General features: G+C 38.2%; 1 protein-coding gene across 1 annotated transcript; it reads right to left on the bottom strand.

Annotated features, from left to right (window-relative positions):
- Positions 1-2552: 2552 nt before the first annotated feature.
- LOC112558026 (fibrillin-2-like) lies at positions 2553-27388 on the bottom strand. The gene is made up of 23 exons (XM_025228211.1): positions 27145-27388; positions 26572-26779; positions 24840-26065; positions 24302-24415; positions 23594-23722; positions 23138-23260; positions 22625-22888; positions 22072-22188; positions 21735-21863; positions 21060-21182; positions 20245-20508; positions 19852-19974; positions 19060-19323; positions 18706-18822; positions 18208-18355; positions 17726-17895; positions 17333-17510; positions 16761-16941; positions 16236-16426; positions 15608-15752; positions 15155-15348; positions 2945-3127; positions 2553-2730 (listed from the first exon to the last, which is right to left on the bottom strand). Exons 1-18 carry the CDS (start codon positions 27347-27349, stop codon positions 16869-16871), a joined length of 3975 nt encoding a protein of 1324 aa, XP_025083996.1. The 5' UTR covers positions 27350-27388; the 3' UTR covers positions 2553-2730; positions 2945-3127; positions 15155-15348; positions 15608-15752; positions 16236-16426; positions 16761-16868.
- Positions 27389-27444: the final 56 nt, after the last annotated feature.

Here is a 27444-nt window from a genome sequence, read left to right as displayed (position 1 = left end):
CCCGTGGAAGGGTAGATCCACACAGGCTGTGACACATAAACACGAAGTCTTTGAAGTTTGAAAGTTTGAGGTTCGTCATTTATATTTCGTAAACAAATGATATCAGACTACGTCCATCAAGACGCAACCACTGAGATCAAACGAGTGCACGCCTGAGAAGTTAACGCCTTGGTCAAAAAATGTTATATCTACGAAAAAATACATACCAAAGAACACTGCCACTAGGAAAAATATACTATATATGGGACTTATTTACATATGTAACGTGTTATTCATTGAAGTACACATATGTCAGCCATTCGGATGTGAACATAACAATACAATAAAAAGAACCAGTAGGTAGACATGGGTAATAGAATTCACGCAGGAAGTATCACTTAAGAATGCAAGAAAAGAGACAGGCATCCCAGGTTTACTTTGTAGACTTACGTGGCCATTACAGTTCTTCTGTCCATGACTGCGCCATCGTAGACTCTGACAAAAGCGTTCTGGCACTGAGGTCCTTGAGAGCCGACAGAGAAATCAGTGAACGACAAGTCGATAACAGCCTCGTCGTCATCGACCCTGATGGTCCACACGCAGTAGGTGTTGCTAGGATACCCAAGAGGGAAGCCAGGTGACGTGAAGTTTCCTTCCCTGTCCGTCATCAGACCCTTGTCGCATTCTGAATAAAGTAATATCCATGTCACGTGATGTCAACAGATATGTTTAAGGACACTGAAGATGAGACCCATTGTAAGTCTGTAAGTCGAGGTTAAATAGAAACTGTAAACCCCACGGTCAACGAAAAAACAGTTGCAAAGTGCAAGCAAGAGCAAAATGTGTTTAGTAAAATACGTTAAAGAAAATATGAATTAAACGTTTTAATGATATCGCACGCCTACAAGGGAAGGGAAACAGAAGACTACCACCAATCTGTTCCCGTTTCATTAATGGATTGCTATTTAACAGTAACACTGATATAAAGAAAATGTTGACTACCTCTTGGATAGGAAGAGTATGTCAAACTAAAGTTGTTGTATTCAGTCTGAGAGCTGAATTTCATGAACACTTCGTTTTGTGAGGAGGTCAAAGGTGGCGGAAGTGACAGACCGCAGTACTTTTCACCGAGTAAGGGGTAAAACTCTGTGGCACCGTCGTGTACCTAAAGTAATGTAAAAAAGAAAGATGACTTTCGTGATAGAGAAAAAGAGCAAAAAAGGACAACTTTTGGGAAAAAAAATTGAAGAGTGCATTAAGTCTGCATATCTTTTGGTCCGGGTTTAGAAACTTAAATTCAAAGTTCTTGGCTCAAAATACCGACACTTTTAAAAAATATGAAAAAAAAATCTTCAAACGCACTTGTAAAAAAAAACCTAGCTTTACCAGGCAACAATTAAACGAATGAAAAAAGGTCAGCAGATAACACTTATTTTCAAATATTTTTCACACATTTCTGAAGAATGTTATAGAATGTCCTCGGACCATTTAAAAGATTTTAATGACACATCTTCTGTGGCTCACAGATATAACTATTATTGCACACATATTTTGCATAAAAGTTTCTACAACTATAGCTTACTTCAATATAATTTTTGCACGTTGCATCCTCTTCTAAATTCAGGGAGGTGAATTGTATGTTTATGAAGTAGCCTTGTTGTTGTCTGATGATGTAAGTGCAGTTTGCTGACGACTTGTTAAAATCTGGATCATCAGGGGAGCTAATGATTCCATTGGGAGTCTGGAAGACCTGTCGACACTCTTATCAATACAAAAAGTATTCTTAGTCAATTAAATGAAAAAAATGAACTAACTGGTTATTTATTATAATCATATAATCGAATTGGCATCTTTCATTATGCTGACGTGTACATGCACCTTTATACATATATACACATGTATCGTACTTAAATGTGTGCAGAGTATGTATGAAAGTGCGCTTCACACTGAGAAGAGTTATTTACCTTTACTCTAGTTGTTAATATATATATATAAATTGCCAAACCTGTTGTCCAGGAAGCCTTCAATTTATTCAAGTTTTTCTGCGCGGAAACCATTTTAACTCTAAGTTTATTTCCACCACTGATGATTGTCGAAAATGATCCAGACTTAATAATTTTAGTTCGCTTATGGACAGGTTTCTCGGTCACCTGCATCCAACAAGAAACCATTGATGAGAAACATTACGCAAACATAGATGATAAAACACAATAGAAAATATGTTCTAAAAAGACTTGAATGTGCTTTGGAGTGAAACATTTGAATTAAGATCAAGGCAGTGAAAACTGTAATTTGTGTGCTAGATAAATTCGCAGAAATTCCGAATTATTTGTTCTATAAAAACAAGTGTTCAATTAAACCTAAATTCGTTATTGTGCACGTAAAAGCAACGTGTGTAAGTGCAAGTGTTTTCATTAGTAGATAACAGTTTCTGTTTTGCTAATATCAGGAAAAATTCTTTATTTCTTGTGTTTGTTAAGAAAATCGCTTACACCAACGGTTGAATAAAATGCAATGAATGTCTGCAAGATATCAGAAAAACGGAAACACACGACAAGGAAGTTTTAACCTACTAATATTTTGTTCCTACAGCATGACCCAAGCTGAAGGTCGTGAAAGTGAGTGTGATGGTCTTGTAGGGCTTGGTGGTGATGATCCAGATGACGTCCTCTTCGCCGTTGTAGACGTCGGGGTAGCCGGGAGATGTAAAGGTACCGCTGTCTTCGGTGTAATTACCAAGTTGAATCCGACCTGTTCAAAAAGGACTTTTGAGCAAACTAAACAGCTTTGTTATTTGACTGCCTAGTTTGTTGTTTTCTTTTTGTCTGAAGGTTTCTGTGTCGATAAAAATTTTTAATGTAAGCATATACTGATAGCTAGAACTAAATAAAACCAAATACACTTTCAGTGTATATCTGATATTCAGGGTTGGTCAAACAAGTGGTCGGCTGGTGACAAAGGTTACCTGGTTTTAGCTGATAGTAATGTATCCTATATCCTCCCTCAGCAGACGTGCTGACGTCATCTGACGTGAACCTGACGAGGACCGTTGTGGAGTTTTGGTTTCTCGTCTTCAGGTCAGTCAGGGGAGCTGATCCACAGAGAGGCCTCCGACAGTGGGAGATGATTCAGAGTCACCGTCAAAGATCTGTGTATCAACGAAAATGAAATACTTTTCAGGTACACGAGTGGGAGGATCAAAGAGATAGTATTAAAACGGATCAATCTCGCATAACAGTTCTAAACAGTGAGGGTCTAGGTTTTGCTGTTTCTAGTATCTACCTTATAGAATGTTCTGACCTGTAAAACATCATGACATACACCATCTTGCAGTTCTCCCAATTTGAAAACTTCGAATGAGAAACGGATTATGAAGCTTCTTCGTTTGACAAATTCATACGTGCAGTTCAGGTTTGGCTGATACGGGTTTGGGAAGTCTGGCGACTGTATGTAACCACTCCTCTTCTTAAGTCGTTGAAAACAGGGTGGAGTCTCTGGGTACGTAAACGATCTTCGAGTCAGAGTAGTTGATTTATTTCAGACTGATTTACTATCATAACTTTGGTTGAGGCATTTGTTTCGTAAAATATTTTAAAGAAATATTTGGAGTTAAGTATTTTATTTTTGCAACATTTTGTTATATTATATCCACTGTCTACACACAAAGAAAAACGATTGTAACTTTTTCAGATTACGCAGAAAATTTGGCCTTACCCCAAAAAGCCTGAAACTGAACTCCTTTTGTTTCAGATTGAGCTTTCAGCCACAGATATAGTGTACTTCCGGAGGATTGCAATGCGCCCACTCTAGTGGGTCTAAGTATGTAGGCCAAGTTGGAGTAAGCATCACTGTCAATGACCTAAGTAAAAAGTAAAACGATTATACATGGACAGCAGGCTCCATCTTATTTTTAAACTGACAATTATAGACTTGGGAACACGAAAACTATCACCCCCATGTTGGGATGCAGCACGGAGTGTGTTGGCTTGACCCGCTCGGATGAAGATTACAAGATTTTGTTTAGTTTGTTTGTTTGTTTGTTTTTTTTGGTTCCCAAAACTGGTGGTTAAGAGAAATAGCAAAAACTGTAGTTAAACAGACAAACACAGAAGCAAAGAAGCATTCACATTCAAAAGTATTCGCATGTGCATACAAATTAATGTTTCGTGGACTCATTTATATATATATATACTGCACACACATGGAGTAACATTAGCAAATAATTTTCCTCAAAATATATGAGTGATTGATGGTTTTTCCCTTTCGAAGTGAAAATCCTAGACTGACACAGACACGTTACTAAGTTATGCATATTAAACAATTTCTCAACATACCCTGAGTATGTTCACTGACGCATTCAACTCAGTTTCTATCTGAATGTTTGCTAAAGAAAGCCGAATCCATCCCGCCTTGTTGACAATGGTCCACACACAGTCTGTGTCACTACTGTACACTGCACCTTCTGGGAATCCAGGCGAGGTGATGGTTCCATTTGGGGTGGCAACATACCGTTGCAGCCTTCTGGAACTATAAAAATAAAAGAAAATCATTCTATAGCTGTTTACTTCCAAAAAGTAAGATATTTTCACGATTACGCATATTGTATTTGATGACAATTTTAATAATAAAATATTTTAATGATTAAATCTTTATATTAATATCATCTGCTTTTATGTAAGTATTGTCGCTGCATGGGCTCGTATCATTTAAGTGTTAGGGTTAGAGTCACTGAGGGTGAGCATAAAATATCAAAGCATAAATGTAAGTAGAGTTGCCAATGACCGAATTCTCCTCTGAAACCTTTTGAAAATGTTTGTCGTGTTCTTTTCAAGGCCGTGTTTTGATTTCAGATTGAGAGGGCCACTTACAAATGCATTGTATTCCTACCCAATGCAAAACATGACAAACAAAACACTTGAACAACGATGTCAATTTGCTTCCATAGAGTGTTGCAAAAATAAACAGCTTTGACTGCCTCTGTCCTTGTTTTCGGTTCCTGCGTCGATAAAGTACTGGACACATAGACTGATGGCTAAAACTAAAATAAATTTTGATTTGACATTCATGATATACCTTGCTTGCATGCTACAGCAAGCGTGTCCTCGGGTGTTTCGGAGGCTTCTACGTCCTCGTAAGCGCAGTTCAAAAGGTTTTGCTCATCTCCTTGACATCGCACGCTGCTCATGTGTATGGCAGACCTTGCGGATCCAAATCGCAAAGTCCCTTCTTTCTGAGGCACAGCTGACCCGCTGTAACTATATTGCATAACAAAACCCTCAAAAAGCTTTTCAGGCAACAGATCTACCACAGCTACATAGAAATGATAGACAGCATTTGTTTACACTTCTTCCATAAACTAGGAAAAAAATTGGCAACTTTGATGACTGTTTGTATAATTAATTTGATCGATTAATATGACACGCTTTTATATCACTATAGGGATCACACGTTCTTAACATAAATGTTGTATGTCCACTATTTGCTCATAAATTTATATTTTTAATTATAACAAAGGTGGCACAAAGTGAATGTTTAGGGAGAAATACTGCGTACTTGGCTCCAAACAAAGTTCTGCAGACAATGATGGCGGCAAGAGCGCTGTACAAGGGTCGTGTCGCCAGATCTCTACTTGCTGTGACACTCCCCACACACCCGCTTTGAAGACCTCTACCCGACCCTCGTACTGAGACGTTCCGTTGACAAGGCGAACTGTCTGCACCTCCGACAGACCTGGAACATTACAAGCCAATCTGAACACAAATAAACAATTTCAACTTTCATTGTCTTAAAATTTAGCTTATTGCCGGCGACTTACAAATGGCATGTGTGTGTGTGTGTGTGATGGGGGCATGCATGTGACTGGCTCGGTAAGATTAATACATGTGTAGTTATACGAACAACACATGTTCATCCATTCATCAGACCTGTGTCACAGCTGACTCCAAGTGTATATCGAGGGTCACAGCTGTGGTCACGTGTGAGAAACTACAGTTTTGACAGCGACAGTTCTTCCCAGGTACAGTTGATGTACTCTCTGAGTATTTCACCCGGAGCTTGGCCATAAGAGTTGGCGTAGTACAGAACCACGCCATCCCTAGAAACATAATGTAAAACACAACACACACAAAGGAAAGAGAGAAAGGCTTATATACACATACAGACACGCACTCAAACGCACGCACTTCCGAGTGCTGAGCTTGCAGTTTTAGTTTAATGGTTTCAAGTGTATAAAATACTTTGTTTTGTTTATGTTTCATATCATGATAGAGAAGGGTCCTCAAGCACCTAGGAAGCTAAACGCACAGCTGGCAACTTAACACAAGAATGATCTTGTCATGTCAAACGGGATTCATAAGCAGCTGCTCATATATCGCCGCAATTTATCTCATAAATAACAGTCAATTTTTGAAACAGCGTAAAATAGGTGAAGTGCATCTTCATGCAATGTTATTATACACCAGTTTTTAAGCAGTTAACTTATTTTCATCTTATTTTCATAAAGGAGTTGTTTGCGAGCATGTTTGCGAGGTCATTGAACTTTAAAGGCAACTTTGGTTACGTACGTTGGATATCGCTTAACTGTCTGCAGACGACCTCCCAAAGTCACTGACACATACTTGATGGCAGACACTCAGCCAGACTCCGTCCTTCAAGATTTCCACTCGTCCTTCGTACGGGTTAGGTCCGTCTACAAGTTGCACTGCAATTTCTTCTATGAAAGAAACATTAAAAAGTTTTAACCTGTTAATAAGTTTGAAACAAAATGTCATATACCGAATCAAACAAAAACGAAACCTTTAGTTATACTTATGTGGTGAATCGCACACAACTTTAGCATTCTTTTGTAAAAGGCGATCTGCTATAATATATTTTAGCACGATATTGCTTGCTTATGATCATCAAATTGAAACAATTTTTATTTTAATAGAGAACATTGATTTCCAATGCTTTGTGAGTACATAACTTTCCAAAACTTTTGGTATTTAATAAATAATGAATAATAAATGATGACGATGACGACGAAGTAGAAAAAAATCAACGCCGATAAAAAGAAAGAATTGTCTAAACCACCTTATAGTGTGACTAAACTCAAACCACAACAATCCTGCATCTGGAACGCGCATCACAGTAATGATAATCAGTGTCATATTACTAAATAACACGTTTAAAACAATAATAAAAACATAAAACTACTGCGGTTAGATAACTCTGTAATTAGTAGCAATCACAAGCGCACGTCGCTGACCTCCCCTAGCCCGATGACCGGGGTACCATGTCACCGGCACCACCCGAGGCGCAAGGCATATTTCGGTAAGCCGTGTTTTTCATAATCGCACAAAGATTGGCAAAATTTCATCAGGTTTTGATTTTAAGACCATTTCAATTATCAAGACTGGTATACCATCGCTCAATGAGAAACAAAGTTCAGTGTCGAATGGGGTACAGTGTGAGTTGTGCTCTATGTTTTTCATACCAGAATATTATTGTGATGTGTTGAATGCTGAAATATGTTTTCTGAAACGCCAGTTGATTTTTCAATTTAAGTATATTTATTCAAGTAATCTAAGACAATTAATTTGTGCTTATTGTTTTAATTAATATTTTTGCGAGGATTTTTAAAAATGTATATTTTGTGTTACTTACAAACTGTTTACTAAGACAATATTTCAGTGGCTTTGAGAAAAACACACTGAGTGATATGATTTTGTTGTAATGAAATATTTTTGTAAGGGCGGCACCTTCTGCACAAAAAAAGAGAGATTTTTCTAAACTTTTAAAGTTCTTAAACATACATCAGTTTAGTTTTAAACCATACGATTAATTTATTTCCTGCACCTTACAAAAAGTAATATAAGTTCTGTACACTTAAATGTTTTTTTTTTAGGTTCCAGCGGATACAGACATATTTACAGCTCTAGGAAGTGTTCTAAAGAACTTGGAAACCGATATCCAGAAGCTGCTCCGTCACAACTTATAATTAAGATTTTATACATGTACCAGACCTTAAACATACCGGAGAGGGAAACAAGTATGTAACCTACTATTCATGTATTCATTCATAACCATCCATAACCTCTAACAGACCAACTCAGAATGAAACGGGTCTAAACTCATTTATTATTCACAATTGCTGTATACTGAAATCCCATATAGTTATCACTTGAATAAAGCTTTTCTATTGCCTATTAGATGGCAGACTGAAACACACTATCTCACAAGATGACTATACTTTGTGTACCTGTATTTGCCTGAAAAAGAAATAAATGAAATTAGAGTAGCGCAAATTGATAGAGAGCTTTGCTGAGAGTAAAATATTATCTCAGTTTATTGCTTCACACAAACTCTTTTATTACAGAACATTTACCTAGACATCATACAAGGGGAAATACGTTTTAAAAAATGAGCAAAATCAATTATTGTATAATATTTCTACACATATGTTTGAAAAATCTTTACAATAAATAAAAGAATGATAGTTGCACTATGTCTAACACATCAGCCTTAACTGAGAGCATTTACACATCAGGAAGCTACAACGGCAAGAAGCTAAAACCGTTGATAAATATGAATGAATTATTATATTCATGTATTTACTAAAAAGACCTAATGGAAATACGATTCTGAATTGTTCAATGTTCTTAGTGGTGTTGGCTCAATATTTCTGTTGAAATCCAGGAACATTTGTGATCCATTGGTGTCTGTCGGGCTCTTGCGCTGTCCACATAGCTAAACATCGTGAAGATTTAGAAAATCTTGCTTTTTATTATCGCCAATTTATGGTATATTTGTATATAATATGTGCGTTTTGAAATATATATATACACACGTTAACTAGAAAACAATGAAAATCTGCCTAATATAAAATATCCCTTAATTAAATTTTCAGGGTTAGTCAAAATTATGTTAACACTGATATGAACTGTGGTAACTTCTATTCTCCAAATGAGTACTATTTTGTTGCTTGAACACGATTGTGAACAGGTTGAATGTAAGTCATCTTTTTTTTTATAATAGCATTTCCTGTCTATTGAAATGGGTATTTACAAAAAAACCGGTTAAAACATTATTAATAGTATTATTACTCAAGGTATATCTTTTTCTCGCTCTCTTTGCAATCCATGAAGTTGTTGGATACATTTTCTTCATTAAGTGCTACGGTAATACACATATAAAATTTGCAAAACACACATGAATAAGTTTCAAGAAGAGCGCCCTACACAAGTACACTTTTTATACTCACTATATACAATAAAACAATAAAAATATTGATAACAAGTGTCCCTAGTTGTCATAAATATGTCACAGATATATCTCTTTGTTGAAACGGTGGCTAACTCGAGTTCACACACTGACTTTGTGACCCGACACAGGGCAGAGGAATGAACAAAATAAAAAAAGTTAATAGTACAAAGATATAAACTACAAAGCAAAAATATAAGAAAAACTAAAATAAAGATATTTAGCTTATAGATATTACTATAAAATATGAAGTTGTAAAAATGATGCTAGGAAAATGGCTCTTACAAAAAGAGATCGCCTGGTTCACTAACCTTGAAAGATTGGAATGGTCCGGCGGTTGCAGGAAGTGGAGGCTTTGTAGTCCTTGTTTACCCTCCCGTTCTTTTATACGCAACCGAACCCGGATGTGACCTTCCTCTTGGAGCCCATCAGTGAGAGTCTATGAGCTAGTGCTTGTTATTGTGTAGTTCGTATAGTCAAACTGAAAACCCCCTGCAGCAAAGGATGTAAAACAATGTTCACACTTGCTCAAATACATAAAAATATAACAAAGCGAATTCAGCAAGAAAGTGGTTTGTATGCTGAAACTATGAGCACCGCAAAGCAGAGGTACAATTTCATGTTTGGAATCTTCCTATTAACATATAATTACAGTATCCAGTTGGCTGACACCTTGGTAACATCAACAGGTACACAATTAAGTTTGTGTTGACCACTTTCTGTTCATGATGGTATTACTAAGCGGCTATGTCAACAACGGAAGGGTGGTTTTCACCCAGATTTCGAGAAGTAGAGTCTGGTATCGAACATCAAGAACCCAGATGTATGCAGACCTCCACGTACCTCACTTCTGTCACGTTTCTATTTCTCTTGTCATAGACTGAGCATTGTCGGCGTATGAGGCAAAGGAAATATTTTTTCACAGTCGCTATCTATTCAGACTTACAGTGACCATCAGCAGCTGTAGTCAGCACCAAGGGATGACAGCATTTCGGAGAGGGGAATTTCACCGTGCTTCTGGATGGCCCTTAAATTCTTTCCAACTTTTCAAAGAATAGGCACATGCTTATCAAACACAAACACACGTTTATCTTAAGTAAATATGTGTTTATTAACTTTAACGACGAATTTAACTTTTATAAGCAACGAATGCATGGAACTTACAATTTAAAAGAAAAATAAATGGTTTGTACTATCCTATAAAGTCCCTTTTATTTTCTTTCTTCTCTCGTCCCTCTTTTTTTCTATCAGCCTGATGGGATCTTCCTACTTCCAATTTATTAAATTGCCGCTTCTCTGATACGATTGGTCTGGCAAATCAGGATGTAGGATGTAGAAATGAAACAAACAACAGATAGATGTTAACCCTGCCCTCGACCATCATCTCATGCGACTCGCTAATGGCAAGTGCCACTCTGAGCGCACTGTCCAAAGTGGATGTTGAAGTACTTGTCACGACACAATGAGTAATGACACTTGCTGTTAGTGTTCAGGCCCACATTAAGGGATACTGACTTGTAACAAGGTAGTATCAATGTTTACGATAGCGAAGTATTAGCTTATCGCGATTTTTACATGCATGCATCTATGTATGTAAGTACGAACGTATTTGTGTATGTGTTTTACAAACCTGCTTTCCAAACATTTTAATTTTTTCAAAAAGTGTACGAAGACAGAAAAGATTATGGGATAGCGAGATATTTGATTGCGAGTTTCTCATGACGACCGCACGTCCAGAAAAAAAAGGAAATTTACGTTTCATAGGATATTGCTGATTTTTTTTTTTGTAAAAATGTGTGTGAAATTTTAAGAAATTTTTATTTAAACCAGTATAACTACTAAACTACTAAATATTTCTTAAAAAGCCCTCATAAAAATCTTTAAAATTGAATTTTAAAAAACTCAATTAATTTTAGGTTTATATCACATGTCAATATAAACTCCCAAACAATACAGCCCCCGATGTAGGCGGAACATTCTTGTCAACAAGCTTTTACCTTAAGCACGAATCACACTCTACGACTCGCACGCCGTACGAAGTCTGTCATTACACATGATGCTACATAAGATCAAACATTACAGTGAAAATACAAAGGAATCTTTCGTTTCGTGAAAACGTTTTTTTATTGTTTCTTGTTCACTAATTTACCATCACCCTACCCAATCATAGTCTCAGAAAAGAAAAAATTGATCTATGTCACCTCCAGGAACTCCTGAAAAAAAAGAAGAAAATATTTATAACACATCTATATGTAGAAACACAATTTTCATGTAACCGCATCAAGTGCAGGTTCCAAAAAAAACGGAGCCGCACAACACATCATCTAACATACACGAAGGCATTTAAACATTCATTTCAACGCTGATACTCAAGATCAATCATGCGTTACAGCCGCCATACTGACATGTTACTCGTGTCGCCATGTACGTCGCCCGGAAGCCCGTGGCGTTCATCGCTGAACCGAAGACGTTCAGCACGACTGTCAGACTGTTCCTTGTGGACCTCAGCCTTGGTGGTAGGGTAGTTCCACACAGGCTGTAACACAGTCTTACGAATCTATTGACGGTAAACCCTCAGTATCTGGTTACGTTAAACAGTGCGTAGAGCTTTTTTTTTTTTTTTTGCTACTTTAAACTGGACCATGTGTACTTTTATCCATCTCAGAGGACTTCGTGGACCATCACCGAGAAACAATTGAGCTGAATTGAATATCATACAATGATGCGATCGGTTTGTTCCCTTTGATTTCTTATAAATATTTCCACTTTGCACGGCTGATAAAATCTCCTTGATGATAAATAGATAAAGAAATGAAGTTAGGCGGAGAAAGGAAAAAATATCTTTAATAGAAATCTTGCGAACTGTGGGAGACTTTTGGTGTCTTCATTTCGGGTTGGAGGGGGAGTGAAAGGAATGGTGTGTGAAAGACAACATAGATTTTCTTCGTAAACTTACGTGGCCATAACGGTACTTGCATCCACGACTGCGCCATCGTAGACTCTGACAAAAGCGTTCTGGCACATGCAGTCCTCGGGAGCCGACAGAGAAATCGTCAAAGGCCAAGTTGATGACGGCTTCTACGTCCTCTACCCTGATGGTCCACACGCAGTAGGTGTCGTTAGGATACCCCAGAGGGAAACCTGGTGATGTGAAACTTCCCTCGCTGTCTGTCATCAGACCCTTGTCGCATTCTGAATAAAAACGAATGTTCTTTGTGTCACTTGCCACGTTTTGAACCAGAAATGTAACTGTTCGTGAAATGGTCTAGACTCTAGCAGAATGTAATGTGAAGATACAAAGAGGGAAAGGAAAAGAAGGATGAACCACTAGAGTTTTGAATGTATTGTCATTTAACAGTAGCAATTATATAAAAGGTGTGAATTACCTTTCGGATGCAAGGAGTAGGTCAGATTAAAGTTGTTGTTTCCAGTCTGAGTGCTAAACTTTATAAATACAATGTTCTGTGTGGAGGTCAAGGGTGGCGGAAGTGAGAGGCCGCAGTACTTCTCACCAAGCAAGGGGAAAAACTCTGTTTCACCGTCATGCACCTGAAATAGGATGAGAAGCAAGATTACTTCTTTAGTGACAAGAGCAAACGAGAACTGATTTATAGACTTTTTCAAATCCTTGAGAAATACTATTTCAGTTACTTTTCGCAAGCGGAGAAAATGCTTGAAGAGTGCAAGATAGGTGATCTTTGTCAAGACACTAATGCTAAAATATAGGAATAATTGGATATATATATATATATATAAAAGCATCAGTCAAATGGTTTTGGATCAAAATATTTATTTTGCTATCACTATTTTACACTCAGAACTCGTGAACCTTTGGGTCTCGTCTTCCACGCACAATCATTCTCTCAAAATCTGAACGAATTTCAAATGTTATGGAAAAAAACTATCAACGCATTAAAAATAAACAGAAGCTTAACAATTTCGAGCTTATGTTCAACAATTAAACTATTTTAAATAAATAAGCATTTAGCTTTTATTTTTAAACAGTGTAGACCTTCTATGTCTTCACATATTTTATTTCGCGACAAATACTTGTAAACCTGAGACAACTAATCTCTAATCCTAACATGAAGAGGAAAATCTCATATAAAAAGAAATTGACATGGAGAGATGAACTAAGTCGTCTTCCCGTATCCTTCAAATTGCAAATATTAACCGATTATATATTTAATTTAAAAAACCTTAGCTTTTCATGTCATGAAGATGTCATTAGGGTGAATTATATTATAGAGCGCAGTTTGATGCTCGAGACGTTAAATTTCTTTCAAATATTTTGATGCACTTCTCTATTGTACAAATACAACAGATACAATATATACACGTTCTTACCTCAATGTAGTTTCTGCAAGCTTTATATCTTCTTCAAGGTTGAGTGAAGAGAAGTGTATACTCAGGTAGTAGCCGGTTGTTGTCTAATAACATAATTACAATCTGCTGACGACGTGTTGAAATCTGGATCATCAGGGGAGGTAATGATTCCACTGGGAGTCTGGAACACCTGTCGACACTCTGATAAAGCCGAACACAGTATTTATGAATTAAATGAAAAAGGATATTGTAATTTATTTATAACAATCTTTTTTCCACTTTCAGCTCATGTGTAGATGTACGTTTATAATTTTATATAAATAGCCCCAAGTGCAGACGCATGCATGGATGTGTGTGTGTTTCGAAAAGAAGTGCCTGCTTTTATTATATATTTTTGTCAAACCTGTTGTCCAGGAAGCATTGAGCTTGTTCGAGGTGTTGTTCTGCGCGGACACCAGTCTGACTTGAAGTCTTTCTCCGTCGCTGATGATTGTTGAAACGGACTCAGAAAATTTAATTTGAGTGCGCCTGTGGACAGGTTTCTCGGTCACCTGTATCGAAACAGGTCTTGTTAACTTGTGCAAAATGCTATTAATAAACTATATCCGAGAGAAAATAACAGAAAGAATGCTGTTGTAAAGAGACTTCTAAAATGCAATTTAAGGTGACTTTGTTCAAAACCACACTGCTCTTCCCCATTGCTTCCGATATTGAAATAATGATAGGATTCTCAGACGTTTCTTTCATTGTAATATAATTTGAGAACTTTTTAATATTGCGAGAAACAGCTATATTATTTTTAATCATTCAAGTCATAAATAAACCTTTCATTATTTGTCCTTCATTCCTTCAGCAAGCACACAGAAAGGAATCATACCCACAAAGTTTGTACCTACTAATATTTTGTTCCTACAGCATGGTCCAAGCTGGAGGTCGTGAAAGAAGAGTGTGATGGTCTTGTAGGGCTTTGTGGTGATGGTCCAGATGACGTCCTCTTCGCCATTGTAGACGTCAGGGTAGGCCGGGGGATGTGAAGGTACCGGTGTCTGCACTGTAGTTACCAAGTTTAATCCGATCTGTTTAAACATACATATTTTTACATCATCAGCAGTTTGTTATTTTCTTGGGTTCACCGCTTTTCAGCTAATTAACATGTCTTTCTTTGTGGTTCCTGATTCGATAAATGTATGTCTGTGCTAATTTTACTCTCTCTCTCTGATATTCTAGTTAAGATCAGTGCCTGTGGCTAGCTGGTGAAAATATTACCTGGCTCCATCTGATAGTAATGTATCCTATATCCTCCCTCAGCAGACGTGCTGACGTCATCTGACGTGAAACCTGACTAGGACTGTTGTGGAGTTTGGTTTCTCGTCTTCAGGATAGACAAGGGCATTAATCCACAGAGAGGCCCTCCGACAGTGGGAGACGATTCAGAGTCACCGTCAAATATCTGTGACATCAACGAACAACGAATTATTGACTTGTGAGACACGAGAATTGGGAGAGGGCATCCAGGTGATGTTATGAACTTATGAGCTTCACATAAAATCTAAACAGTGAGGGTCTACGTTTTTCTATTTATAGTATCGACCTTACCCAATGTTCTGACCTGTAAAACATCTTGACACACACCATCTTGCTGCTCTCCCAGACTGAAAACTTCGAATGAGAAGCGGAACTTGAAACTTTCCAGTTTAACAAATTCATACGTGCAGTTCAGGTTTGGTTGATACTGGTTTGGGTAGTCTGGCGACTGGATGTAGCCACTTCTCTTGTTCAATCGTTGAAAACAGGGTGGAGTCTCTGGGTACGGAACAATCTTCAAGTCAGACTGATTCAGAAATATCGTATTTAGTACTTTCAGAATGATTTCTAGCTAGATCTCGGATGAAAAGTTTGTTCACGAAATATTTCAGTCTTTCCTTTAAAGTAACTTTTGTTTTACATCTGTTGGCATACCTTGCCCCTTCTTGGCGCATTTCTTTATATTTCCTCACCGATGAATAAAAATAGAATGTCTAATGATTATGAAATACAGTATTTCATTGAAATCTGAGCTTACCCCAAGAAGCCTGAAACTGAATTCCTTTTGTTCTAGACTGCGCTTTGAGCCACACATACAGTGTACTTCCAGAGGACTGCAATACACTCACTGTTTTGGGTCTCTGTATGTAGGCCAGGTTGGAGTAAGCGTTACTGTCAATGACCTAAGTAAAAAGAAATTACATTAAACCTGAACACTAGGTTCAACAGATATTACTGATAGTTATAGTCTTGGAAACATACTGACTATCGCTCATACGGCCAGCACATCCTGCTTTATGAAGTGAAGTCTTGACCCGTCTGTATGTAAATTACAAACTCTACAAAAATTCCTATAAAAAATAAATAAAACAATTTGCAAGAATCGTAGTCTACAAGACGAACACAGAAAGACAAGCAAACTGACTACCTAATGCACATAATCATTAAATACTCCAATGATTCATGAGTATTATAAATACATAAATAAATACACTGATGCAGATGTGTTTGTGTGAACAGGTAACATTACGACACAAATGGTTTATATAAGAAGCTGTGTAGTTGATGGGTTTGTCTGTTCAAACCAAACGTTGAAATAACACTTGCCAAAAGTATCGCTACTAACTAAAGTTAACAGTATAAGCAAAGGAATCATTATAACATACCCGGAGTGTGTTCATCGAAGCAGTCAACCGGGATGCTGTCTGAAGGTTTATGAAAGTAAATCGAATCCACGACTTGTTAACAATCGTCCAGACACAATCTGTTTTTCTGCTGTACACTGCGCCTTCGGGAAAGCCAGGAGATGTGATCATCCCGGTGGGTGCGGCAATGTACCCGTTGCAACCTTCAGGAACTAGGAAAAGAAACCATACCAAAAAATATCACAAATGGAAGAGATAATAATATTAAAATATTTTAATATGTTTAAAATCGTTATACTCGCTTCTACAATTTAGTACATTATTTACATGGGACTATATCATTCAAGGAACAGAGGAATAAATAATGTTAAGTTTTCCGTACACAGAATTTTCTTCTAAATATATTATGTGTTCGTCTTCCATATAATCCAGTTTTCATTCTATTTCGAAATAATAATTCTCACTAAAGTGAACCAGATCACTTGAACACAATTGCCTTTCCATAAAGATTTGTACAATATGTTTGGACTTTTAGTTCCCATATACCTTGTTTGCACACCACAGCCAGACTATCTTCTGGTGCTTCAGACGCAACTCCAGCATCATGAGTGCAGTTCACAAGGCTTTGCTCATCTCCTTTACATCTTAAACCACTCAATGTCTGGCTGACCTCGCAAATCCAAATCGCAGAAGCGCTTCTTGCTGAGGTACAGCTGATCCTCCATAACTACATTACATAAAAATAACAAAACGTTTCTTGTATCTGGACAACTGATCAACAATGACTACACAAGTAAATGATCAACCACACATACATAAAAGTGACAACTACCCTTTGTTCATAATACTTCTTAAGGCTAAATACTATTTCAATTTAATTCTGGTAATATCATATGTAGCATTTTATGTGTACTACTACTTATTTTACTGTTTGTACTATTTGAGGTTGCCTCAACTGCCATTCTTCTACTATGCGTTTTTTGTCTTTAGCTATTTTAAAGAAACAAGAGATTAATTGTTCCTGAAATATTTAGCAACTAGTTTGTATATAACACTATATATTTTTTAATTACATAAGTATTAACTCAATCGAATTTTGGACAAGAAATACTGCGTACTTGGCTCCAAACAAAGTTCTGCAGACAATGTTGGCAGCAAGAGCGCTGTACAAGGGTCGTGTCGCCAGGTCTCTACTTGCTGTGACACTCCCCCACACACCCGCTTTGAAGACCTCTACCCGACCCTCGTACTGAGAGGTTCCGTTCACAAGGCGAACTGTCTGCACCTCCGACAGACCTGAAACATTTTCAGCCAAAATTGAACAATAGAACACTTCAAATTTCCTTTCTTAAATAGGTTGGTTATCTTACAAATGAATTTATGTGTTTGGTGTATCAGAAGTAGAAATGTGAACTGATATCATTATCAAGAAAGGGGGTTCGGGTCAGTGTCCTGTGCTTATAGACTGGCAGACTGGCATGGTAGAGCGGTGCATTGCCTCTACAGCACACCTGTGTCACAGCTGACTCCAAGTGTATATCGAGGGTCACAGCTGTGGTCACGTGATGAGAAACTACAGTTTGACAGCGACAGTTCTTCCCAGGTACAGTTGATGTACTTTCTGAGTATTTCACCCGGAGCTTGGCCGTAAGAGTTGGCGTAGTACAGAACCGCGCCATCGCTAGAAACATGAACACACACACACACCTTTCTGAGTATTTGTACATTTAATGTTTTTAAGGCTATAACAATTTTTTTTTCTTAACTACACCTATGTATTTAATAAAAAGCTACAATAAACAGAGTAGATTTATCTGTTTATCTACCAACAATGCAACAGACGAGAAACAGTCTGGTGTATCCATCATACACTGCTCTCATACAGTCTTATTGAATAATTAGCTTATATTTAATTCCTTTTAAAAAGAGTGATTTGGGAGAATATCTTTAGAAACAATTAAAGTTACAGATAAGTAAGATTAAAGTTACTTACTTTGGATAGCTTAACTGTCTACAGACGACCCTCCCAAAGTCACTTGACACATACTGATGGCAGACACTCAGCCAGACTCCATTCTTCAAGATTTCTACTCGTCCTTCGTACGGGTTAGGTCCGTCTACAAGCTGCACGTCGTTTTCTCCTATGATGAACGGGAAAAAAATTAACACTTATGTCACTCTTCATGCTTACTATTTGTTCACTGATTATTCTTTGTCTCATTTACATTTGTCTTGTATGACTTGCTCGCATAGTTATTTCTTCTTCCTTTATATGGTGTCCATATATATGCATTCAACATCTGTCATATTATCAAATACTAATGACAAATACAATCTTGTCATCACTAACATTCACAATTTAGATAAACGTTTTTAAATATTATCATTATGCAACATTTTTTTTTTGCATGTCGCCGTGCTGATAGTCTGTTTGTTTACCGTCTTACTCAATGTTTAATCACCCCCGGACATTAGCTGTCGCCAAGCTTACCATTGCATCTGTTGGTGACTTGATTCCAGAGAAAGCCGTCATCACAGGTGCAGTAGAAACTGCCGATGGCGTTGTTGCAGTGTTGGTCACAGACTGGCTCAGAACATTCGTCGATATCTGTTGGGTTTTAAAAAAAGAGCTAAAGGTCATCCACTAACCTTTTCAGGTCGTTGAGGAGTGAGATGTTAGAGATCTCACTTTCCTCGGGGCATGTTTTACTTGCATTACCTTCCCCAACCTTTTTATAGAGTCAGGTACCCATTGGTATTTACTGAAACAACTCTATTTTATTTTTGATATGTCTGTATCAAAGTTTTCCCAAATTAGACTAAATCAGGCTTGATGACCATGTACCTTGACACACGCTGTCGTTGTCTGCAGCGAATCCCTGAAGACACTCGCACGTGTAGCCTCCATTAGTGTTGACACATTCTACGTTCTCACCTGTACAGTTAGCAGACGACATTCCTGACTTACACTCATCAACATCTTTGCCACACTTGTCACCTTCCCAACCTTGACGACACACGCAACCGGAAACAGGGTCACATCGCTCTGCCCCGGCGGCGCATGCGCACACGTGAGTGCAGTTAGGTCCAAACGTCCCTGGGGGACAGGCTGCAGCAAGAAATAAGGTTTGTTAGGAAATAAACCTGATTCGAAGAAACGAAAGACCACTGTTACCTTAAATTTTTTGACGTCGGTTTGAACTACAAAATAGCGTGAATATTAATCAGTAATCAGTAATTACAGGTTTTACAGAAAATCCACAGAATCAAGTCCTCAAAACAATAGATATCAAGCAACATGACATTTTTAAATAAAGTGATCTAAATTAGCAAGCAGAATAACACAAATTGTGTTTGTCACTAAGTGTGCTAAGAATGTTGACGACGTAGGTGGTAATCTAGCTACTACATAATTTAGAATGGTCTTGCTTTGCAGGTTTAACGAAAATAAGTCTTAAGCATACAGTAATGAGATTGGGAAAACTCGTTTGTAAATGTTGACTTATGAAACTTTATATGTACGTGATGTTACTGTTAATCCTTCTTATTAACGACAGACAAAAAGATATCTTAAAAATAACAAAAGTCTTTGCCTAGCTAGACAAGTTGTGAGTTTTATTGTTTGTTATGCTCTTACTGGAACACGCCATCCAGATATTATCCAGGATCATTCCGACAGGACAGCTGCAGACGAAGCTACCAGGTGTGTTAGTACAGGTGTGGGAGCAGTTGGCCACCCCATTAATGCATTCATCAATATCTTTAAAAAAAAGCACATACATGTAAAATGTATTTGGTGTAGCTAAAATTTTAGTTTGGTAGCAATATTTTAGACATCAATATTATCAGAACATTGGAAATTAAATTGTCATATTCTTGCTAAACTGACAGGTAACTGACTAATAACCGAAAATATGTTCCTGAAAACCCAAAATTAAAAAAAAAAAGGTTTTTGCAAGTATCAGATTAAAACCTGATTTATTATGATAAGAAGATAAAAAGTGTGTCCAGATCGTTGATGACTGTGTACCTTGACACACGCTGTCGTTGTCAGCAGCGAATCCATGACGACACTCGCACGTGTAGTTTCCGTCAGTGCTGTGACATTCTATGTTCTCTCCTGTACAGTTAGCAGACGACATTCCTGACAGACACTCATCAACATCTTTGTCACACTTGTCACCTTCCCAACCTTGACGACATACGCAACCGGAAACAGGGTCACAGCGCTCTGCCCCAGCTGCGCATGCGCACAATTGAGAGCAGTTAGGTCCGAACGTCCCTGGGGGACAGGCTGCAGAAGAATATGCAATCAAATAATCAGTAAACAAAGTGGTTTAGAAAAAGAGGCTCTTGTGGCTAAGGTTTTTAACACGCTTTTTTGTCGTTATTGACCAGTAATGATTGGTTACAGGTAAAAAAAAAAACAAAACAAACAAACAAAACAGAGGATCCAGAAAAATCAACATGAAGTAACATGAAGTACTCAAAAAGATTTATCCGAATTCAGCAGACTAAAATACTGCCCTTGAGACTGAGGGAAATTACAAGGGATGAATAATAATGAACTTCAGTAATATCTTATTATAAAATATATGAAAAAGTGTGTATATGTGTGTATAATTATCTATATATCGCTTTACAAACGTTTAATGAATCAAGCTGAGTTTAAAGCACTTTGATTATGATGTGACAAACTCAGACATGCTTGTTAACTTATATAAGACTTAAATTTACCTAACGTTACTGTTATAATTTATATTTCTGAAGGAAAAGCTCGATCTTTAAAATAGCAAGTTGGGCAACAGTTTTAAGTTTAGTTTTTATTTTAGTATATATTCTTACTGAAGCACGTCATCCAGAGATTATCCAGCTTCATTCCGTCAGGACAGCTGCAGACGAAGCTTCCAGGTGTGTTATTACAGGTGTGGGAGCAATTGGCCACCCCAGTTATACATTCATCAACGTCTAGAAAAAAAATGTATACACTTGTATATTATGCTGGTCAGGATTAGAACACATTTTTTTTTTTAAAACAGTAACGTCAACGGTAACGAAACTTGATAATATTAATAAGATAATTATATGAATTTTTGCTCTGTACACATCTAAATAAATTCCAGAATTTTAAATAGAATTGTAAAAGAAAATACATTTTTCAGAAAACATTAAAAATATTAAAAATCTGTACTTGATTATGTTGATGCCGGCGAACATGTCAGTTCTATAACATGAGTAATGAACATAATCTAGAGCAAAGCAAGTAATCCTCTTGTAAGCTGCACATGAAGTGTTAAGTAAACACTTGCATACTTAGAAAAATAATAAATGACCACTCTTTCTCAATTTTTTAAACTGACATTTGGGCTTAAACAAGTCTACTTGCCCTCCTTTACATTTAGCAAAAAAACAATCAGTGAGTAGAGATTACGAAAGAGAAGAGCGAGGCTAGCTCAATAAATGTTGTACTTCAAATAAAGGATTGACACACTTTCGTTCGATGGTCTTTCACATACTCACCTCCGCACGTGAAGCCGTCGTTGTTGAGGATGTATCCTGTCACGTGACAGGAGCAGCGGTAGGAGCCGGCGGTGTTCTCACAGCGTTGAGTGCAAACATTTGTCTGCAGGTCCGCGCATTCGTCCACATCTGTAATGCATCGTGCAAATTATAAACATTGAAGTAATCATAAACATATAAAAATGTTGTCTGGAAAGGGCTTTAGAAAAAAAAAAGATTGTTAAATCAGTTATTTACACAAGATGTTAAATTATATATAGCAATGCGATAAATCGTCGGTATACCTGTGACACTAAACAGTAAGCACATTCATAAATTAAACTGTTTCAGTGCTTACCTCTGCATGTCTGTGTGACTGCGTCCAAGTAGAAGCCGTCGTCACAGGTGCAGTGGAAGCTGCCGATGGTGTTGTTGCAGTGCTGGTCGCATACAGGCTTGGAACATTCGTCGATATCTATTGCAGTAAAATTGTATGTCTCGTTATCAGTATAAAATCAGCAATTAATATACTACACAGAAGTCCGTTGTAGATGTCACTGTTATGAGGGCATCGATAGTCAAAATAAGGGTTGAGTCAAAATCTTTAAAAAAATATTAAACAATATTCACGCAATAAAATGTATGTAATATAAAATGTATTCTGTAACGGCCTGTGAATTACATATTGTTTTTCTTCCCCACCTCCATCAACGGAATCAGGAAAACGCTAATATATCATATCTTTAGTTTTACTCTTAGAATAAAAGCACTTTGCTGATTGCAATCGTAGATAATGATATTATATGCAAAACTTAAATATAAAGAAAATAGAAAGGAGATTTTTGTAAATTTACAATATCAGAACAATATACAATTGTATTAGAAATAGTGTAACCTGTATATATATGTACCTTGACACGCGCTGTCGTTGTCTGCAGCGAATCCCTGACGACACCTGCACGTGTAGCCTCCGTTAGTGTTGACACATTCTACGTTCTGTCCTGTACAGTTGGCAGACGACATTCCTGACTGACACTCATCAACATCTTTGTCACACTTGTCACCTTCCCAACCTTGACGACACACGCAACCGGAAACAGGGTCACAGCGTTCTGCCCCGGCTGCGCATGCGCACACGTGAGAGCAGTTAGGTCCGAACGTCCCCAGGGGACAAGCTGCAGAAGGAGACAGACAATTAAATATTCATTATATAGACATGTTACTCCAAAATTCAGGTTTCGATAAATAAAAAAATGTGGAGGATACTAAAATGTTTATTTAAATTAAAGTTAGGCTGCTTTTGTTGACTGCTGATAAAGTTTGGCCATAAATGTTTCTTTGTGGTGGTTTTAAATATATCACTGTGCAGTTTGAAGGATTCTGAACAGTAAGTAGTCTTGTTTTCCGTCTTAATTTATCCTTACTGAAGCACTTGAGCTTGGCATTGTCCAACTTCAGTCCAACAGGGCAGCTGCAGATGAAACTACCTGGTGTGTTACTACAGGTGTGAGAACAGTTGGCCAGCCCCGTTACGCATTCATCGACATCTAGAAAAAAATATACACTTCTTAAAATTGTATTCATCATGGCATGTTACTTTCTCTGAAGTCCCTAATTAGTCCTCAATACTATAAATGTTAGGTCTCTTAAAATATAATTTATGAAAATCTATATGATTATGATATTGCTCACAATTAGACTCAAAATAGGAAATTATTCATATACCGGCACAAACACAAAGGTGTTGCAACAAATGTAAAGACACAAAATCCCTGTTTAGAACGAAATCCAGAAATTAAATTGTCGAATTTTGATAATTGACTGTATGTTCTACTGAAGGACCTTTGGCTCGCAAGACTGTTGTTATTTTGCATATTTACCTTCACAGACTTGCGTGTTTGGGTTGATCGTGTAGCCAAGGTTACAGATACACAAGTCGTTGTCGTTATCGTCAAGTGTACAACCGTGGGCCTTACTGCACTTGGTCGTGTTGGCACAAGCTTCTCGTACTGTTGATGTGTGGAACAGAACACCGTGTGTAGAAACGTACATATCAGTACGCAAACGCGCATCCTAACACACTAGCAAAGTACACGAGATCTGAATAGCATGCTATCATATGCAGTGAGTGCACGAAACATGCGGTACAGACATAACAGTACTGCAATGAATACTTAGAATACAGTCACATACGGCATTGATAAAATATAAAAATACTTAATTCAGGAAGAGGATTTGTGTAAAAATGTCACCAAAATTATGATGATAGATTTTGCATATTTGCCTCACTTTTATTTTACAAAATAAGAAATATTGTTACTCACAGCAAGAAAGATACAAATAAAATATTCCTTTTACACTCTATATTCGAGTTATATTTTTCAATGGTCAAGGATACAAATAAAAGATAAAAATAAAATGTCCTCGGATGGTACGTTCTAAGTTTATTTGTGACTAATTGTGTAGAGAAGGGGAGCTAAGTGAATCATAGTTGTGTATGCAGCCTTTTACCTTCGCCTTCTCTCTATAATATGCAGATAAAGAAAATCAGGCTCAGCAAACAAAGAAATAAGCTACAAAGTAAGTACCCTGAGAACAGGTCTTGCGGTCAGCGTTGAGTCTGTAGCCGTATTTACACTCGCAGTTGAAGGAGCCGAGGACGTTGACACAGTCGTGCTGGCAGTCTCCCGGTTGACCGAGCACTCATCAACATCTGGAACATCCAAACATCTTATAGACAAACACCATGCAAACCGCAAAAGTAAAATCTACATAAGAGCGGGCCTGTTTAAGAGTGTGGAAGTGCACTTTTGTGCATCAGAATGGAAAAGAACAAATTTGATTTTAAGAATAATGAGAAACGTTAAACACTATTTCAATCAGTATTTATTTAAGCTTGACAGCGCAGTATCACGAAAAAATTACCTGTGCAGTTTGTTGAATCTGTCCTGCTGTATCCCTGCTTACAACTGCAGTAGTAGTCACCAGGGTTGTTGGTGCATTCCTCGTTTACTTTACACGGCAAATCTCTGGAGCACTCGTTAACATCTAAATATGTAATGCATTGATATAAAGTCGAGATAAAAGTTAATCAAAAATCTATTAAATTGCTAAGAACATGCGCACAGAATGTTAAGGGAAAATCCTGTACTTCGCAAACCTGGTTTGACATAATTATTACAAAAAAGTAGAAAAAGACACATTGTAACACTTTAGCAGGACAAATAAATACAAGAGTCACTATACCTTGACAAACTCCATTCTGGTCTAAAATATAACCCACACGGCATGTACAAGAGTAAGATCCCCTGTTGTTGACGCATGTCTGGTCGAGGCCGCACGCATCCGGGTTCTCTACACATTCGTCCACGTCATCCATGCACGTAGTGCCAGTCCAGCCGTCCTGACAGACGCAGCCCCGTACAGGATGACACGCTACGCTCCTGCCACTGCACGTGCACGTCTGGAGACACTCGGGGCCGTACTTGAGATACGGGCAGGCCGAGCACGTGCGCTCATCCTTGTTCAGGGCGAAGCCGTCGTAGCAGGAGCAGGAGAAGCCGCCCGCCGTGTTGTTACACACCTGGTCACACACTTTGTCCCGACATTCATCGCGGTCCACGCACGTCGCGTTGTCCTTGACGTCCAGGTCGTAACCCAGGTAACAGAAACACTGCGCGAGGGTGTTGTTTGCAGCATCAGTGATCACTCTGCAGCCCTGAGAGCAGGTACTGTTGCTGCAAACCTGGGATTCATTGGCATTTATGATACAAGACTTTGAGGTGCTGTCGTAGGTGTAACCTGCCTCGCACTCGCACTGGAAGCCGCCAGCAGTGTTGTTACAGATCTGCTGACAGTCGTGAGTTCTCTCCACACATTCATTAACGTCATCACAGGAATGGCCGTTAGTGCTCAGGCGATAGCCTTCCTGACAGGAACATTCGTAACTGCCGTACGTGTTGGTGCAGATCATGTCGCAATCATGTAACGTACCGTTTAGGCATTCGTCTATGTCATAACAGTCCTTGGAATAGATCTTCGCGAAGTATCCTTGTGGACACGCGCTGCATGTGTACCCGATATCACTGGATTCTTGTCGACTGGCTGGTATATCTGTGCAGTTCTGAAGCGGGTGGCAAGGGCTGTCACTGCACCCGTCTCTGTCCAGTTCGCAGTTGTCTCCCGCCCAGGCCGGTCCGCACCGACAGACGGCGAACTGGAAGTCGTGGTCACCCAGCACGTCTCTAGTGTCCGACATGTTGCACGTGCCGTGACCTGAACACCCGGAGCAGGCGACGATTGGCACGGATTCCACGGGAGACTGAGCGCCCTGGGAGTCCACAACATACACCCTAACACAAAGAGATTTTAGAGGAATTAATTTCTTTCACTGACTCTTTATGGAATCGATGATGATGATGATGATGATGATGATGATGATGAGCAATAACAATAATAGTAAATGTATGGAAGATGCTGACCTGATAAACGGCGATAGTAGAGACAGACAGTGTAGGACAGATACTACAAATAGTACTTTCTGTACTTTCCAGATAAGATTTGAAGCCTTTGAAAGAAGACTGTAGTGCAAACATATGATGTCTGTGTATTTTTATGTGGACACGTTACAGCTGTAACCAGTAACACAGTTTATATTTTCGTCGTATTTTATTGCTGTCAGAGTCATTGTACTTTTTATCTTGCCATCTGGCCCCTTCCTTGGTCAACAAAAATTTCAGATTTTTTAACAATACCTTGGATAAAACCTAACGTAAACACACCATTGTGTCTTGTCTCCGATATACACTATTTATCTCTGTATGAGTAAACAAACCAACATGTTGTTATTTATTCTTACTTTATTTTAAATGGTGTTAAGGATTTCAGGCTGACGCTGACTGCACCAGACGATTGGTTAATGCTCACTGTTCCATTTGAGTCATCTAAAAGGCGATAGGTCAATCTGTCTGTGACGTCAGGATCAAGTCCAGTGACGAAAAAATACGAAGGAACACCAAAGATGACGTGCGCAGCTTCGGGAACCTGTAGAACTGGGGCGGTGTTCTCTGAGGACAGAAAATGTTAATTAATCTACAAAAATAACTGTAGTAATTACAGACATACTTTTATAACTACAGCATTTTCTTGTACCTACTTTCTTACTGTGAACCTAGCTAATATTAGCTTATTTATGAAGCACATTTATGTATAACTGTGAACTAAAATATTTCTTTACTTCTTCTTCTTTCTAATTTTCCCAATCACTTGGAACGCGCACTTTAAAAAGGAAATTAGTGGCAGATGTACTCTTGAGTTGCAGATGCCTGTTAAATGGCGAACGTTTATACTTCACACTTGTCCAGAATAGACAACGTTTATTTATCTCTCACGTGACCTACAAAAACATGACAGAGGCTGGTGTACTACTGACTGCTTTGTTGGATGAGAATGTCGGACAGATTGCGAAGATCTGTTGTCTGAAAGGCAAAGTTTTGGTCCCCAGTGGCCAGTAAGTTGTAGATGCAGGGCATGTTGGTGGCGCCACACAGATCCTTAGCTTCTGTTAATTGTGACGGGTCCAGCTCGTCCAGGAAGAGAGGTTCAAAGTCTTGGCGATAGAAGTCCGCTGGACCCATCCTCGCATCGTATCCGCATGACGCTGTTACTGGCGTTGACCAGCCCTAAGGACACACGTGACCGTCACGCTAAATAGATTATGGAAGTAAAAGTT

This window comes from Pomacea canaliculata, linkage group LG2, assembly GCF_003073045.1.
Source record: "Pomacea canaliculata isolate SZHN2017 linkage group LG2, ASM307304v1, whole genome shotgun sequence".
NCBI classification, from domain to species: domain Eukaryota; kingdom Metazoa; phylum Mollusca; class Gastropoda; order Architaenioglossa; family Ampullariidae; genus Pomacea; species Pomacea canaliculata.
Note: the sequence above shows the minus strand (reverse complement) of the source record. Positions and strands in the feature narration are given on the sequence as shown.